Source organism: Macaca thibetana, chromosome 7 (assembly GCF_024542745.1).
Source record: "Macaca thibetana thibetana isolate TM-01 chromosome 7, ASM2454274v1, whole genome shotgun sequence".
Taxonomy (NCBI): Eukaryota; Metazoa; Chordata; class Mammalia; order Primates; family Cercopithecidae; genus Macaca; species Macaca thibetana.
In genome coordinates this window covers 157,073,626-157,091,827 of record NC_065584.1, presented here as the reverse complement: position 1 = coordinate 157,091,827, position 18,202 = coordinate 157,073,626, and the positions used below count along the sequence as shown (strand labels likewise).

At 43.4% G+C, this 18,202-nt stretch overlaps 1 protein-coding gene across 3 annotated transcripts in view; it reads right to left on the bottom strand.

Moving 5' to 3' along the window:
- TMEM202 (transmembrane protein 202) overlaps positions 1-18,095 on the bottom strand; it is a 28,426-nt gene extending 10,331 nt beyond the window's left edge. For 2 of the 3 annotated variants that reach the window (XR_007727124.1, XR_007727123.1), the window contains exon 1: positions 17,968-18,095. Coding sequence is in view for 1 of the 3 variants with exons in the window: in XM_050796365.1 (XP_050652322.1) it covers positions 290-545; positions 790-930 (397 nt within the window). In the remaining 2 variants the exon portion in view is untranslated. Of the gene's footprint in view, positions 1-289; positions 546-789; positions 984-17,967 lie in introns of those variants that run through there. The other variant, XM_050796365.1, reaches the window with a different exon arrangement.
- Positions 18,096-18,202: the final 107 nt, after the last annotated feature.

Below are 18,202 nucleotides of genomic sequence, written 5' to 3'. Positions count from 1 at the left end.
TCGGCTAGGTGATAGAGCAAGAGCCTGTCTCTAAAAACAAACAAACAAAACAAAACAAAACAGTTCTTCCCATCAAGTAAAAAGAGTATAACCCATTATTTAGGACAGAAAATGACCTGGAATAGAAGGGAGAAAGGGCACACTGAGGATACCAAAGAAAGATCCATCCTACACTTGGAGAGGTGAAAGCCAAAAGATCTTGGAGGAAGAAAGATGAAGGGCCAATCTGTGTGAGCAGAAATCTCTGCAATTGTGTGGGGCCTGTGGCATTTAATTCAGTGGCACTCACAGGGTGGCTTGGGTGTGTGGTTCCAGCACAGCTCATGGTTGCATAAGGTCCAGAGTCCTGCGTAGAGCTCAAGGCCATTCTTGATCACCAGGAACTGTACCCAGTTCAGTGGGGACATGGCGATCAGCATTAGGAGGCTAAAACTACAGAGGCTGCCACAGAGTATTCGGATGTAGATGTGTGCCTGATCCATAAGCTGCTGCTGCCTTTCGGATGACATCGAGGCACTTGGATGTTTCTTGGCAGGGAGGGTAGGCTACAAGGATGAGGGAAATATTGCCTACCCGAAAGGATAACCCCTGATCCCCAGGGTCACCTGCTTTTCTCTACCTCAAGCATTCCCATGTGTCTTTAAGGATATCTTGCCCTACTCCTAAAAAAAAAAAAAAAAACCCACAATTTTCAGGGTGATCTTTTCTGTCTTTAGGATGCTCTATGTAGCCCCGCCCTTAAGTAAGTCCTCTTTTTCCCATCTGACTTCCAATTAGATACCTCCTCACCCTTTGGTATTTCCGGTTCCCCTTTATCTTGGGAACCTCGGGACTGTGGAAAGTCAAGGTTAAATGTTCCCTTCGCTCCATCTTGGCAGTCGGTTCTCTTTCTAACTGCCACGGAATTTGTCTCTGCATCTCCTCACACATGCTGGCAGAAGCAAAAAAGGGCCAGGACCCATGGCACAGATCCTGTTTCTGTTTTATTTATATTTTTGGTCTGGTCAGCTCAGGAAGAAATCATCATATTTTAAGCATGTGCATGTATGTGTGATGCTCCCCACCCTCCATTCTCCACCTACTCCCAACTCTTTTATTAAATAAATCCACAAAGATTTTGTTAGCAGTGGCTGTGTGTCAGGCTTTGTGCTAGCTTCTGGGACACAAAAATAAGTAAGACACAGTTCCCTCACAGCGTATAAAAAAAGGGGAACTCATATGCTTGTTGGCCACATGTATTTCTTCTTTTGAGGAAGTGTCTGTTCATGTCCTTTGCCCACTTTTTAATGGGGTTATTTGTCTTTTTCTTGTACATTTATTTAAGTTCCTTGCAGATGCTGGATATTAGACCTTTGTCAGATGCATAGTTTGCAAAACAATTTTCCCTTTCCGTAGGTTTTCTGTTTACGCTATTGATAGTTTCTTTTGCTATGCATAAGCTCTTTAGTTTAATTAGATCCCATTTGTCAATTTTTGCTTTTGTTGCAATTGCTTCTGGCATCTTCATAATGAAATCTTTGCTGGTTCCTATGTTCAGATCATTAGAGAAATTAAAACCACAATGAGATACCATCTCACACCAGTCAGAATGGCTATTATAAAAAGTCAAAATAATAACAGATTGTGGCGAGGTTGTGGAGAAAAAGGAACACATACACTGTTGATGGGAGAGTAAATTATTAATTCAAACATTGTGGAAAGCAGTGTGATGATTCCTCAAAGATGTAAAGACAGAAAGAACTACCATTTGACCCAGAAATTCCATTTTTGGGTATATGCCCAAAGGGACAGAAATCATTCTATCATAGAGACACATGCACATGTATGTTCACTGAAGCACTATTTGCAATAGCAAAGACATGGAACCAACATAAATGCCCATCAATTGTAGACTGGATAAAGAAAATGTGGTACACATCCACCATGGAATACTATGCAGCTATAAAAAAGAACAAGATCATGTGCTTTGCAAGAAGATGGATGGAGCTGGAGGCCATTATCCTTAGCAAACTAATGCAGCAACAGAAAACCAAATACTGCATGTTCCTGCTTATAAGTGGGAACATGGACACATAGAGGGGAACAACAGACATTGGGGCCTATCGGAGGGTGGGGGGTGGGAGGAGAGAGAGAGTCAGGACAAATAACTATTGAGTACTAGGCTTAATACCTGGGTGATGAAATAATCTGTACAACAAACCCCCATGACATGGGTTTATCTATATAACAAATCTGCACATGTACCCCTGAACTTAAAATAAAAATTTTAAAAGCGGGCAACTCAGATGTCTCCAGAACTCTATTGGTTGTGGCTATAATTTAAAATTATATCCCTATCAGTAGCCAGTAGCCTGGAGTTCATGCCAGGGTTGTCTCAATAGGCTCATGAACCAGTCTGTCAGTCATGGTCCTTCATACAGCGTCCATCTTTTTCTTCCTTTTTTGCTCTGGTTCCCTCTTTTCAATGTCCTCTACTCATGAAGCCATTTAAGGGCGCTGCTATACCACTGCCACTGCTGACAGGGCCCACTATGAATATGCCAGTATCTATAGCCCAGAACACTATAAGCCAATGTGCTAAAAGCCACTGGTCTTCAAGATACCCTAGCAGTGCTGGGTTCAAAATGTTCCATACAGCCCCCAAAGGACATGTATCAGAGTGCTCACAGCAGCACTCCATAATAGCCCCAAGTTCAAAACTACCCAAATGCCCATCAACAGAAGAATGGAAGATTGCGGTCTATTTATACAATGAAATACTATACAGCAATACGAGTAATCTACAACCACCTGAGCAAAGAGGGATGAATATTATCTACATAATGCTGAGCAAAAGAATCCAAACACAAAAGAGTACATATGTATGATTCTATTCATATGAAGTGCAAAACAGGCAAAACTAATCTGTGTTGTTAGAAGTCAGAAACACTCTGGGGAGGAAGATGGCTAGGTATTGGAAGGAGACATGCGAAGGGCTCTTGGGGTGCTGTAAAGGTTCTTTCTTGATCTATGCACTGATGACCAGCTTTCTGTATGCACAGTTTTTCTATACGTATGGTTTTTGTTTTGTTTTTCTTTTTTGACGCAGAGTCTTGCTCTGTCACCTAGGCTGGAGAGTTGTGGTGTGATCTCGGCTCACTGCAACCTCTGCCTCCCAGGTTGAAGCAATTCTCCTGCCTCAGCCTCCCAAGTAGCTGGAACTACAGGTGCCCGCCACCATGCCCGGCTAATTTTTGTATTTTTAGTAGAGATGAGAGTTCACTCTGTTGGCCAGGCTGGGCTTGAACTCCTGACCTCAAGTGATCTGCCTGCCTCAGCCTCCCAAAGTATCTATATGCATGTTACACTTCAACTAAAAGTTAAAAGAGGCCGGGTGTGGTGGCTCATGCCTGTAATCCCAGCACTCTGGGAGGCCAAGGCAGGCAGATCACTTGAGGTCAGGAATTTGAGACCAGCCTGATCAACGTGGCAAAACCCTGTCTCTACTAAAAATACAAAAATTAGCTGGGCGTGGTGGCAGGTGCCTGTAATTCCAGCTACTTGGGAGGCTGAGGCAGGAGAATTGCTGGATCCGGAGGTTGCAGTGAGGCAGAGGTTGCAGTGAGCTGAGATCACGCCATTGCACTCCAGTCTGGGCAACAAAAGCGAAACTCTGTCTCAAAAAAAAAAAAAAAAAAAGAATAATTTGAGTATATGAATCAAGAAGCTTAAACATGGTTGTATATTTTGTCTCAGTAATTTCATCCCTAAAATCTATAAAATCAATAACTAAGATTATTACAGCTTATTTCTATAACCTCCCATCTACCAGGAACTGTGCTAGGTGCTTTATATACATTAACCTACTTGCTTTCTGAATCACATTTTTTCACTTTATTTTCTGATTTGTTATTGCTAATGAATAAATTATTTTTTCAATGTATTTACCTTTTATCTGGTCATTTGACTGAATTATTTAAATTCTAATCATTCTGTTGGCCAATTTCTCTTAGATTTTCTAGGTAAACATCCTATCATCTCCAAATGATGATCATTCTGTTTCTCTCTTTACAAAATATGTCATATTGCACTGGCCTGGCATGGTGGCTCACGCCTGTAATCCAACACTTTGGGAGGCCGAGGCGGGTGGATCACTTGAGGTCAGGCATTTGAGACCAGCCTGGGCAACATGGTGAAACCCCATCTCTACAAAAAAACACAAAAATTAGTCAGGTGTGGTGGCGCATGTCTGAGGTCCTAGCTACTCGGGGGACTGGGGTGGGAAGATTGCTTGGGCCAGGGAGGTTGAGGATTCAGTAAGCCGTGTTTATGCTACTACACTCCAGCCTGGGTGACAGAGTGAGATCCTGTCTCAAAGAGATAAATAATAAAAATGGAATAAAAATAGACTATTAGCTCTTTATAGGTGCACATGAAAAGATGCCCCTAATATATTATCAATTGAAAAATTTATAAAATAGTGGTTACATCATGCCCTGATTTTTTTGTTTTGAAGGATTATAAATGTGTGTATATAGAAAATAGTCGGGCTGGGCTGGGCGCGGTGGCTCATGTTTGTAATCCCAGCAATTTGGGAGGCCGAGGTGGGCGGATCACCTAAGGTCGGGAGTTTGAGACCAGCCTGACCAACATGGAGAAACCCTCTCTCTACTAAAAATACAAAATTAGCTGGACATGGTGGTGCATGCCTGTAATTCCAGCTACTCAGGAGGCTGAAGCAAGAGAATCACTTGAACCTGGGAGGCGGAGTTTGCAGTGAGCCAAGATTGCGCCATTGCACTCCAGCCTGGGCAACAAGAGGGAAACTCTGTCTCAAAACACACACACACACATACACACAAAGAGAGAGAGAAAATAGGCTGGGCGCCATGGCTCATGTCTATAAGCCCAACACTTTGTGGGGCCAAGGCAAGCAGATCTCTTGAACACAGAAATTCAAGACCAGCCTGTGCAACATAGCGAAATCCTGTCTCTGCTAAAAATACAAAAATTAGCCAGGTACAGTCTCAGCTACTTGGGAGGCTGAGGTGGGAGGATCACTTGAGCCTGGGATGTCGAGGCTGCAGTGAGCAGTGATTGCGCCACTGCACTCCAGCCTGGGCGACAGAGCAAGACCCTGTCTCAAATAAAAAGAAAGAAAAGAAGAAAGAAAAGAAAATGATGGTCATATATAGAAATAACCAGCCAGGCGTGGTGGCTCACGCCTGTAATCCTACCGCTTCAGGAGGCCAAGGTGGGTGGATCACAAGGTCAGGAGTTCAAGACCAGCTTGTCCAACATGGTGAAACCCCCATCTCTACTAAAAATACAAAAATTAACCAGGCGTGGTGGCAGGTGCCTGTAATCCCAGCTATTCGGGAGGCTGAGGCTTGAATCCAGGAGGCGGAGGTTGCAGTGAGCCAAGATTGCGCCACTGCATGGGGGCCTAGTAGACAGAGTGAGACTCCATCTCAAAAGAAAAGAAAAAAGAAGGAAAGAAAGAACCATACATACTATATCATACATACATAAACAGAAATATGTGCTAAAGGCCGGCGCGGTGGCTCACGCCTGTAATCCCAGCACTTTGGGAGGCCAAGACGGGTGGATCACGAGGTCAGGAGATCGAGACCATCCTGGCTAACACGGTGAAACCTGTCTCTACTAAAAATACAAAAATTAGCCGGGCACGGTGGCGGGCGCCTGTAGTCCCAGCTACACGGGAGGCTGAGGCAGAAGAATGGCGTGAACCCAGGAGGTGGAGCTTGCAGTGAGTGGAGATCGCGCCACTGCACTCCAGCCTGGGTGACAGAGCGAGACTCTGTCTCAAAAAAAAAAAAAAAAAGAAAGAAATATATGCTAAAGTTATGGTAGTCTTTATCTCTCAGGCTTCTATATGGCCTCTTGGCACCATATAGGGCTCAAGAGTGTGAAATAAGCCCCGGGAAAGGCGTAAACATCAGGAAAGACTGTGGTGACATTTCCCTGGAGCCCAGCAGATTGGGGAATTGGGTCATGAAGTTAGAAATTAATTTGTTGTAGAAAACACTTATAATTTCTATATAGTTGAGTTGGTGAACTGAGAGTCATACTTTCTACACACAATATTTGATGTTTAAATTTTTCAAAATAAGTGTGTGTTGCTTTTACAATAAAGAAATGACAGTCATTGCTTCTCCCATATCCTTTTCTAAGTGAATCTGTTCCCCTCCCTAGCACCTGCTCAAAGACAGAGCTTTGATCATCTGTGGCTTAGATGAAACTACCATCCTTATCTGTAGTATGTGTCTTTACCTCTTTTTTTTTTTTTTTTTTTTTTTTTTTTTGAGACAGAGCCTTGCTCTGTTGCCCAGGTTGGAATGCAGTGGTGTGATCTGGGCTCACTGCAACCTCTGCCTTTCTGGTTCAAGCAATTCTCCTGCCTCAGCCTCCTGAGTAGCTACAGGGGCTACAGGCACACACTACCATATCTGGTTAATTTTTGTATTTTTTTTTAGTACAGATGGGGTTTCACCATGTTGGCCAACCCGGTTTCAAACTCCTGACCTCAAGTGATCCACCCGCCTCGGCCTCCCAAAGTGCTGGGATTATAGGCGTGAGCCACCACACCCAGACTATAGTATGCATCTTTAATGTTTGGCTCAATAATGACATCTCTTCCTAGCTGGGCCAATCACATTTTCTCTTTTGGAACACTGGAACACTAAGAGAATGAATTGGAAATAACAGGAGAATGAAGCAGATGCAGGAAAAGGGATGAGAGAAGGGTGGGTCCTGAGAGACCAAGGGGTAGCTTTGGTTCCTAATAAGGCATTCTCGCCCATTTGACCATGGCTATACTTAGTTTACTTCTAGATGCTTGTAAAGATGATAAACTTCTCACTCTTGAGCTAGTTGGAGTTCTTTTCCTTGCAACTAAAAGATCTCTGACAAGAACATCAAGTATTTAACCTTTTGCACCTAGAATGCAAAGAATCTTTTTCATTTTTGGAACATTCTTATATTACATAACATCGTTTATCATAATGGGAAGAATCACTATTTCCTTGACCTTTGTCTTCATTGTTAGAGGTATAATTACTTCATAGTTACTTGTATGTTCACTTATTGGCTCTGAACAATGCTTTGTCCTTCCCCTGGCCTCCTGCCACTGTCTGGCTAATGTAAACTCAAGGAAGGTTAATGGATTTTTAATACTTTCCTAAGCAAACTTTCTTTAGGAAAATAAGTCAGTCAGCCACTATCAGGTAGGAATAGCACTGGCCAAACACAGTGACTCTTGGATTATTCGCATCATTGCCTCTTTCTAGTTCTAGGGTTAATTGAAAGTTGGCCATGCACATTCAAATCCAATTATCATTCCTTTCTAGGATAAGGCAGTGGGCTAAGAAAAGGATGTAGGCACAGAAATCTCCATTATTAAACTGCATTCAACGTCAAGGGGGCCAGCCTGGGCAACATAGTGAGACCTCATCTCTACTAAAAATAAAAAAAAAAAAAAAATTAGCTGGGTGTGGTGGTGTGCACCTTTGGTCCCAGTTATTTGGGAGGCCTAGATGGGAGGATCACTTGAGCCCAGGAGGTTGAGGCTGCAGTGAGCTGTGATTGTGCCACTGCACTGCAGCCTGGGCAACATGGCATTGCAGTGAGCCAAGATCACGCCACTGCACTCCAGCCTGGGCGACAGAGCAAGACTCCACCAAAAAAAAAAAAAAACCCAAACTGAAGGGGGCTAGATGATTGTAGGCATTTCCAGAGGCACAGGCACAGTTCCAGTGTGATAATGAGAGCCCTTTTCAGGATGGCCACACATCTGTTTCCAGCCTTGCCACCCTTTGGCTGCATTCGACCTTGGTCAAATAATTTCAATTTAAAAATGTATTGGCATGCAAAGCAGTATACTATGTACAATAAGCAATGAATTTTTACATTTGACAAATATTTATTGAGCACCCACTAGGCACCTGGCACTGTGCTAGGTGCTGGAAGTATCACAATGAATAGGATTCTATCCTTACTCTTGAGGAACAGCACTTCACCTCGCTAGTTCTCAGTTTCCTCACCTGAGGTTGGGAGTTCGAGACCAGTCTGGCCAACATGGCGAAACCCCATCTCTACTAAAAATACAAAAACTAGCCAGGCTTGGTGGCATGTGCCTGTAATTCCAGCTACTCGGGAGGTTGAGGCACAGGAATCACTTGAACCCAGGATGCGGAGGCTGCAATGACTCAAGATCATGCACTCTAGCCTGGACAACAGAGTAAGACTCCAACTCCAAAAAAAAAAAAAAGGAATCTAAGAGAAAGATCCAAAGGGCACTCCAAACAGAGGTAAGACATTTAGACTGTGCTCTTACCACCGAAGAGTCCACTCCTAGCATCAGCGAATTGTGTGTTTTGGAAACCTGTATCACAGTAATATGTCACTAACATTTTATGAAGCCAAATGTTAGTGGACGGCCACAGGACAGAAATGTCACAGGGATCTGTGTTCTGGGGTTCCTGGAGGGTATAGCCTGGCTATTAGTCAGGGAAGGAAAATAAGATATAGAGGACTCAAGCAGGAAGAGAATGGGAAGAAGGCAAGGAGTGAGCAAAGCCCACTGGGAAATTCCAGTGCAGAATAACATAAGACCTGAATCGCTTTCTGTAAAGGATTTATACACTCATTTCATCATTGTCCCACCTCCCTTCAGGGGATTTCGGATTATTTTTGTGGATTTGGTCAACATGAGCAGCTGTGCCATAAAATGTATCACCATCAACTCTTTAGGAATGAGGCCTAAGGGGCCAGGTTAGACTCAAGATAATCCTAGTCCGATGCAGCTCTCAGGATGCCTGGGGCAGGCAGATGTAGTCTAGGCAGAAGGAGTCCCCACTGAACGGGCCTTAAACCACATATAGCTGTCATATCCCTATAAATTTGTCCAATTTTGATCTAAAAATCCCAATATCGGAGGCCCTGGACTATTGGTCTAACTCTGGATAGGACTTCTGATGTTTTTTCATGAGTTTAACCAACCTTGATATAAGCTTAAAGTGGGAAGAGCCCTAATCAAACAGCTCCCATGGTAAAGGAGATATTAACAATACATTCCTCGTGGCATTATTGTAAGAATTAAAGGAAATGACACAGACTTTTTTAAAAAACTAAAAAATGTTATAGGGGGAACATATTTACATGGTACAAAATACAAAACACACAAAAGGATATACAGGGAATCTCCCTGCCATCCTATGCCTTACCCACCCAATATCCCTCTCCAGAGGCACCGGTTTCATACATTTGCTCTGAGACACAGTCTATGCTAATACAGATGAAAACACATACCACATATTTTCCTTCTTTTAGTAGCATTTCCTTCTTTATAACACCAGATAGAAATCTTGTAATTCCTTATTGTTATTGTTAGTGCCTTGCTCAGCACTGTGCCCAACTGATGCCTACTCAGTGCATTTTCACAAAGACGCTGAGGACAGCCAGTTGCAGTGACTCATGTCTGTAATCCCAGCACTTTGAGAGGCCGAGGAAGAGGGATCACTTGAGGCCAGGAGTCTGAGACCAGCCTGACCAACATAGTGAAAGACTGTCTCTGTTAAAAATACAAAAATTAGCTGGGCATGGTGGTACACACCTATAGTCCCAGCTACCGGCAGGGTGAGATGGCAGGATTGCTTGAGTCCAGGAGGTGGAGGTCGCAGTGAGCCAAGATTGTCCCACTGCACTCCAACCTGGGCAAAAGAGCAAGAATCTGCCTCAAAAAAAAAATGCTGAGGACATCACCCAGTGTGGCCTAGCACTAGCAAGGTTTCCAAGGTATATCTTGAGTCACTTTCTATCTTGAGTGGAACTTTGTGTCCCTAAAATGGGTCCAATCCTGTTGTCCCTTATTTGTAAAAGGTCTAAAACCCTCAAGTGTTAGGAGTTACATACAAGTCGTTAGTTTTGTTCTTCCTGTTCTACCGGCCTGTAATGGAGAGATGGATACAAATATCCCTAAAGTTTCATTGGGGGAAAAATATATTGAAGACAGAATGAAGGGCAGTTGCTATTTCATTTTATATCTGTAGATCTGTAAGGCTCTCAGTCTAGTACACTATAGAAAAATAATAGTTTAAATGTTATTTTTAAAATGTGACTGCTGAAGGTGTGTCAATTTTTTCTAACAAAATAAAATCATGGAGTTGGAAGTTTTATATACGTTTTAATCAACACCATCATCACACAGATTAAAAAACAGCCTTTTAAGAGATCTGATGTGTAAATTCATGGGAATAGTTTATAATTAGCATACAAACTGCATATATATATATACACATACACACACATATATGTGTGTGTCTATACCATTACAGTGATATGATAAAGTCAGTTAAAAGAGCTAAGATATGGCCAGGCGCAGTGGCTCATGCCTATAATCCCAGCACTTTGGGAGGCCTAGGCAGGTGGATCACCTGAGGTCAGGAGTTTGAGGCCAGCCTAACTAACATGGTGAAATCCTGTCTCTATTAAAAATACAAAAATTAGCCTGGTGTAGTAGCGGGCACCTGTAATCTGAGCTACTCGGGGGGCTGAGGCAGGAGAATCGCTTGAACCCAGGAGGTGGAGGTTGCAGTAAGCCGATATGGTGCCATTGCACTCCAGCCTGGGTGACAGAGCAAGACTTCATCTCAAAAAACAAAAACAAAAGAGCTAAGATATGGCATGTGCCTTCCAAGATACATGGGAGTGTTGAACATGCATAAATAATCATAACATGAGTTTGGATGTGGTAAGAGCTGTACTTGTGGAACCCAGACTATGGAATTACAATGGAGGGGTTAACTCTGACTGGGAGAATCAGAACAATCTTGATTTGCAAAGAGCTTTGGAGGACAGTAGGATCACCACTGGCATAGACGGGAGAATGAGAGGATCCTAGAGCTCAAACATTAGATGGAGTAGGGCTGAGGTGGCCATTATGTGTCTTGTGCAACACTCCAGTCAGGAGGAAACAGAGGTTATAAGGCAGCTGAAGTAGCTGACAAACAAAGAGGAAAACTGATCAGACATTCTGAGAGGAGTAGAAGAACACTGAGAAAGAGAGGGAGATGAGAGAGTAGCCAGGCCCTTGATTTCTGCTCTTTTTGAAATTTGGTTTTGTGCTTTTATGGGTTTGCTCTGTATATCCCTTTCATAGACTTTTGTTTTTCTGAAATAACATAAGTCTCTATCCCTTGCAAGCAAAAGGCCCTGATCATAACAGTGGATTTAATCCTGACAGCATTCCATAGCCATTAAAAGTTCCGGAGAAGGAAGATGACTTGGTCAGAAATACAATTTAGACAAATAAAACTCTGACAGTAGTGTAGAGCAGCAGTCCCCAACTTTCTTAGTACCAGAAACTGGTTTTGTGGAAGACAGTTTTTCGTGGAATGGGTGGGGGGGTGGTGGGGAGGGGGAGAATGAGTTGGGATGGTTTCTGGATGAAACCGTTCCACCTCAGATCATCAGGCATTAGATTCTCATGAGGAGTGTGCAACCTAGATCCCTCACATATGCAGTTCACAATAGGATTCCTACTCCCATGAGAATCTAATGCTGCTTCTGATCTGACAGGAGGTGGAGTTCACAATAGGATTCCTACTCCCATGAGAATCTTTTTTTTTTTTTTTTCGAGACAGAGTCTCGCTTTGTCGCCCAGGCTGGAGTGCAGTGGCACCATCTTGGCTCACTGCAAGCTCCGCCTCCTGGGTTCACGCTATTCTCCTGCCTCAGCCTCCGAGTAGCTGGGACTACAGGCACGCACTACCACGCCCGGCTAATTTTTTGTATTTTTAGTAGAGACGGGGTTTCACCGTGTTAGCCAGGATGGTCTCGATCTCCTGACCTCGTGATCCGCCCGTCTCGGCCTCCCAAAGTGCTGGGATTACAGGCTTGAGCCACCGCGCCCGGCCTCCCATGAGAATCTAATGCTGCTTCTGATCTGACAGGAGGTGGAGCTCAAGCAGTAATGCCCGCTGGTCCTCTGATCACCTCCTGCTGTGAGGCTCAGTTCCTAACAGACCACAGATCAGTACCAGTCTCTGGCCTGGGGACTGGGGACCCCTGATGTAGAGGCTGAATTGAGGAGACCTTGAAAAGGTCCTTTCTTGCCTTTCCCCTCATCAACATCACCTCTGATCTGAGTCTACTCTACTAGCCACTAGCAAATCAAGATTGTTCTGATTCTCCCACTCAGAGTTAATCCCTCCATTGTAATTCCATAGTCTGGGTTCCACAAGTAAAGACGAGACAAACCTCTCTCGTCTCTACGTCTAATTTTTAGCTATCTTTCCCTTTTCCCGTTTTCCCTTGACTGTATCATGCATTTTCATGATTTCAATTGTTATCTCTGGGCAGATGACTCTTAAAGCTCTCTGGTGAGCCACCAGTCTCAGCTCTGCTGGACACCCTAATTGTCTGTTAAAATCCCTCAAAACAGGTTGGGGGCAGTGGCTCACGCCTGCAAGCCCAGCACCTTGGGAGGCCAAGGCAGGTGGATCACCTGACATCAGGAGTTCGAGACCAGCTCGGCCAATGTGGTGATACCCCACCTCTACTAAAAATACAAAAATTAGCCAGGCGTGGTGGCATGCACCTGTAATCCCGGCCACTTGGGAGGCTGAGACAGGAGAATCGCTTGAACCTGAGAGGTGGAGGTTGCAGTGAGCCAAGGTTGTGCCACTGCACTCCAGCTTGGGCGACAGAGCAAGACTCCATCTCCACAAAAAAAAAAAAAAAAATCCCTCAAAACAGCATGTCGCGGAGCTCATCCTCTTTTCCCAATATCTGCTCTTCCATTTGTACTGAGCCAGTGTATCATCATTCCCTGGGGAAATGTAGTGAGCTGTGATGGTGCCACTGCACACTCCAGTCAGGGCAACAAAGATCCTGTCTCAAAAAAAAAAAAAAAGAAAGAAAGGAAAGAAAAAAGAAATACTCGTTAAATGAATAACTAAAGGGCCGGGCGCGGTGGCTCAAGCCTGTAATCCCAGCACTTTGGGAGGCCGAGACGGGTGGATCACGAGGTCAGGAGATCGAGACTATCCTGGCTAACACGGTGAAACCCCGTCTCTACTAAAAAATACAAAAAACTAGCCGGGCGAGGTGGCGGGCGCCTGTAGTCCCAGCTACTCGGGAGGCTGAGGCAGGAGAATGGCGTGAACCCGGGAGGCGGAGCTTGCAGTGAGCTGAGATCCGGCCACTGCACTCCAGCCTGGGCGACAGAGCGAGACTCCGTCTCAAAAAAAAAAAAAAAAAAAGAATAACTAAAGTCATGCTCTTTTCCTTTCCAAGCTGGTACACCCTCACATCTTTTCCTCTCCCCTTTCCTTTGTCCGCATTCCCACAGCACCCAGTTAGCTGCTGAGTTCCATTATTCCGTGTCTGAAATATTATTGCATTTGTCCCACAGCTTCCTTTCCACTGTCACTCCTTTAGCTCAGATCCGTCAAAAGTTCCCCTGGGGCTCTAGTTTTTCTAGTTTTATGACACACAAAAAAAACCTTTGTAAAAAATTCAGGCCATAAATAAAAGTCTGGCTGGGTGTGGTGGCTCACAACTGTCATCCCAGCACTTTGGGAGGCCAAGAGGGAGGATTGCTTGAGGCTAGGAGTTCAAGACCAGTCTGGGCAATATAGCAAGATCTTTAAAAAGTACAGCAAGTCTCTACAAACAAGAAAAAAAAAGAAATGTCTATTTATAGCCTCAGATTGGATGGATATAGGACAAAGTCAGTTATTGCAAGGGGTGTATGTCTAGTTTTAGGAAAGTCAGCTAAGACTTAGTGAGTAAACCTGAATAACTGGGATAATTATAAGACTAGAAGACAGGAGGGGATTGGGCTAAAAAAGAAACTGGACACAACATTTTCTTTTGGGTAGAGGTAGAGATGGGTCTTCCTGTGTTGCCCAGGTTGGTCTCGAACTCCTGGGCTCAAGTAATCCCCCTGCCTCGGCCTCCCAAATTGCTGGGATTACAGGCATAAGCCACCACACTGGGCCCTGGACACATTTTTAGAAACCCTACATAAAATTGTATATGTTCAGTACTGATAAATTGCATCGAGTTTTGTAAATTTAGAGATAGGACGGGAAGAGCTTGGAGGCAACAGGGTAAAGCAGAGGCAGAAGCATGTGAAATGGAATGGGTTTAAAAAGTGTCAGGATGGCTGGGCCAGTGGCGCACCTATAATCGCAGCACTTTGGAAGCCTGAGGCAGGAGGATAGCTTGAGCCCAGGAGTTTGAGACCAGCCTGGGCAACACAGGGAGACCCATCTCTACAAAAACTTTAAAAATTAGCTTGGCATGGTAGCATGTGCCTGTAGTCCCACCTACTTGGGAGGCTCATATGGGAGGACCCTTGAGCCCAGGAGTTTGAGATTGCAGGAGCTTTTACTGTAGTGGAACAGACAGACAAATGGACAAACAATAACAATAGAGCCATACCCCAATATACTCAAGGGATTGGTTCCAGGACCCGCCTCCCCCATGCCCCCAACCTTCCAAGAATACCAAAATCCGCATATACTCTGCACATACTCAAGTCCTGCAGATGGTCCTCCATACCTATGGGGTTTGCATCCCAAGAACGCTGTGTTTTCCATCTGCCTTTGGCTACATAGTATCTGTGTATAGATGGACCAGGGCAGTTCAAACCCATGTTGTTCAAGGGTCAACTGTACTTTGAGATACATGAGATTAACTCAGAGAGTTATGGGATCACGGAGGGGGATCTTACCCAGATTTGAGAAGTCAGAGATTTCCAGGATGGTAAAATATAAGTTTAGACCTTGAAGTAGGCAGAGGGATTGGGAAGTGGGAATGGCATTGCAGAAAGAAGAGAGTATGGTAGAGGACCAGGAAGTGAGGTAATCGTGGCACATTTTCTTTCGCTAGCCCCATAAACCCTTTGTTCAATATGTCATCCTCTTTCATACCTCTGTGCTTTGCCTATGCTCCCCCCTTCCCTGCCTGGCTAACTCATGCTTTGGGAGTCAATTCAAAGTTCACCTCCATTGTAAAAGACTTACTGAGGCAAATTATTTATTTCCTGCTTTCTGATCCCCTAATTTATAAGCCAAAAACCTGGGCACATTGTCTGACAGTGAATTATTTTTCTGATATGTAAATTAATTTTATTAGAAGATATAGATATGAAAATTAAATGATGTTTTTATTCATTTAACAAGCTGCCTTTAATAAAGAAAAAATAAATAATCAAATATTATATACTTTATTATGTTATTTTCGATATTCATTTACTGTCAAAATTGATGGCAATGTTGTATATATACTAATTTAAATAGTTCATATTGTTAAAAACTGTTTATTCATTTTTTAAATTTAAATTTAATTTTTTTTTTTGAGATAGAACCTCCACCCAGGCTGGAGTGCAGTAGCGTGATCTTGGCTCACTGCAACCTCCACCTCCCGGGTTCAAGTGACCCTCCTGCCTCAGCCTCCCAAGTAGCTGGGATTACAGGTGCCTGCCACCACGCTAATTTTTGTATTTTTAGTAGAGATGGAGTTTGACCGTGTTGGCCAGGCTGGTCTCAAACTTCTGACCTCAAGTGATTCACCCGCCTCAGCCTCCCAAAGTGCTGGGATTATAGGCATGAGCTACCATGCCCAGTCTAATTTTAATTTTAAGTTTCTGTGGTACATAGTAGGTGCATATATTTATGGGGTACATGAGATGTTTTGATATAGGCGTCCAATGTGAAATAAGCACATCATGGAGAATGGGGTTATCCATACTCTCAATCGTTTATCCTTTGAGTTGTAAATAATCCAGTTACACTCTTTTAAGTTCTTTTAAAATATACAACTATTATTGACTATAGTCACCCTGTTGTGCTCTCAAATAGTACGTCTTATTCAGTCTACTTTTTTTGTACCCATTAACCACCCCCATCTCAAAAAAAAAAAAAAAAGAGAAGTGAGGTTTCCTTGTATTATCCATGCTGGTCTTGAACTCCTGGGCTCAAGTGATCCTCCCATCTTGGCCTCCCACAGTGCTGGAATTGCAGGTGTGAGCCACCATCCCCAGCCTGTGATCCATTTTTAATTAAGTTTGTGTATGCTGTGAGGTAGGGGATCATAGTTCATTTTCCCCACATAGGGGTATCTATTTTATCACCTTTTATTGAAAATAACTTGCTTTCCCCACTAAATTAAATTGGTGTCTTTGTTGAGATCGAGTAATAATCAAATGGCTCTTTTCCTGGACCCTCTATTCCATTCCATCTATCTGTCTGCCATTATGCCAAAACCCCACTCTAGTGTATAGTAAGGGGGGATATTTTGGAAGATCAACAAATTTATCTTGTGTAACTTACTTTTATGTATGCATAAGAATATTTGATTTAAAAATTTGGTTAAGTCTAAAAGAGCTCTTTCAGTAATAATTAAATAACTGAATCCCTGTAATCCACCATGCTCAGCCCCATTAGTAATTTTTATAATGTCTTTATTTGGATCTAGCTCTTTCATCTTGCGTAACTCTTTTAAATGACTCCTCCCTTCTGGTACAGGTTGAATATCACATAAAAGGGTGCCTTGGCATATGCTCAGTCCTGAAATTCTACTTCGATCTACTGCTGTCATCCTCGAAACTGCTCTAAACACTCCCCCAAATTATTGATCCTGTGGGTCTGATTATGAACTTGGCTCTTCTGACAATACTTTTCAAATCCTTTTCCTTTGTACCTTTGGTAACATCTCTCCTGACTGGCAGAGTACCCAGACACTTACTAATGCTGATGAAAATTAAGATTTGAGCAAAGAAGAAATTAGTGTAAGAATGCATGCCTTAGAATCTGAACCTGATGACTGTGGGATCTAATTTCTGCTTTTTTTGCTACAAGCTCTGTTCTTGAATAATCAACCATCAAAGACAAATTGCTTGATGAATTTCTGTATTGTCAGAATGTTTAATTTCCCATCAAAGCCATGTATGTATAACTAGCAATTAGGTACCTACGAGCTGAATATAAATTATCATGATTTCAATTTCAGTGGCCCTTGGTTTTTGAGAAAGGGTTTCACTATATTGCCCAGGCTAAACTTGAACTCCTTGGTTCAAGTGATCCTCCCGCCTTAGCCTCCTGAATAGCTGGGAGTAGCTGGGACTACAGGGATGTGTTATCATGCCCAGTGAAAGCCCTTTAATTTTAAGTTCATTTTCCTGATCTTTACATGTATTTTAATACTAATATTAAATTTAAAAATTTTAAAAAGTACCTACTAACTAAATAATGCCACCCAATAACAATAGCATTATTTGTATTATGTTCTGGTAACATAGTGGTGAACAAGGAAGACAGGGTCTCTGATAACTGTGGAATTCTCCTTGATCACTTCTCAAGCCTCTCTTCTGGATACCCACTATTTCTTGGATCTACAGCGCTTTTCCTTCCCTACTTCTGAGTTCAGTCTCTCCTTATTCTCTACCTCCAATAAAAAGGGGCCTCCTAACTGGTTTTTTATGCAACTATTCAACATGGTATTTCTAAAATGCAGATCTTTCGGGATGATTTTCAATTGCTCAGAGAATAAATTCCTCGACTTCCTATGTAAGGCCCTGCAGGACCAGGCCCCTGTCCTTATCTCTGAGCACTCTCCATCTTGCACCCAAAGGCCCAGCAATATCTTACTGCTTTCAGTAAATACACACCGGGGTATGTGGGGTTTTGTCTGGGGAAAGGGGATGTGAGTTGCTAACTAAGAGATTTATAGTCAATCTTGAAGGGAAGAGCTCATATCAGAGGCAATGGAATGCCTCGAGCTGGCTCTGAAAGTACACATTTTTTCCAGTCATAAGTAGATCACACTTTTGTGATCTTGTGATCCCCTCTCTAGCAGAGCCGTGCAGACTACCCACTTCCGGCCCATTCTTGCCCCACGAAATTTCACATCACAACGACTTGTGGTTTTAATCCTCCGTTTTTCTGCTGCTGAACTTACTTCAGCCTGGGAAGTCCTTTACCTCCCAGTAGGCCTGGCGAGCTCCATCACAACATTCAAGATTCACCCTGGAGCCATCTGGGAAACTTTCTTTTCCAGCTCGCCCTGCGTCCTCGCCTCCCCACCCCGTGCTTCTCGAGTCGGGTGAGCTGTCTAGTTCCATCAGAGACCGCACGGCCGCAGGGGTGGCCGGTTATTTACGGTTCTACTGGGCCCGACAGGCGTCTGGGGAGCC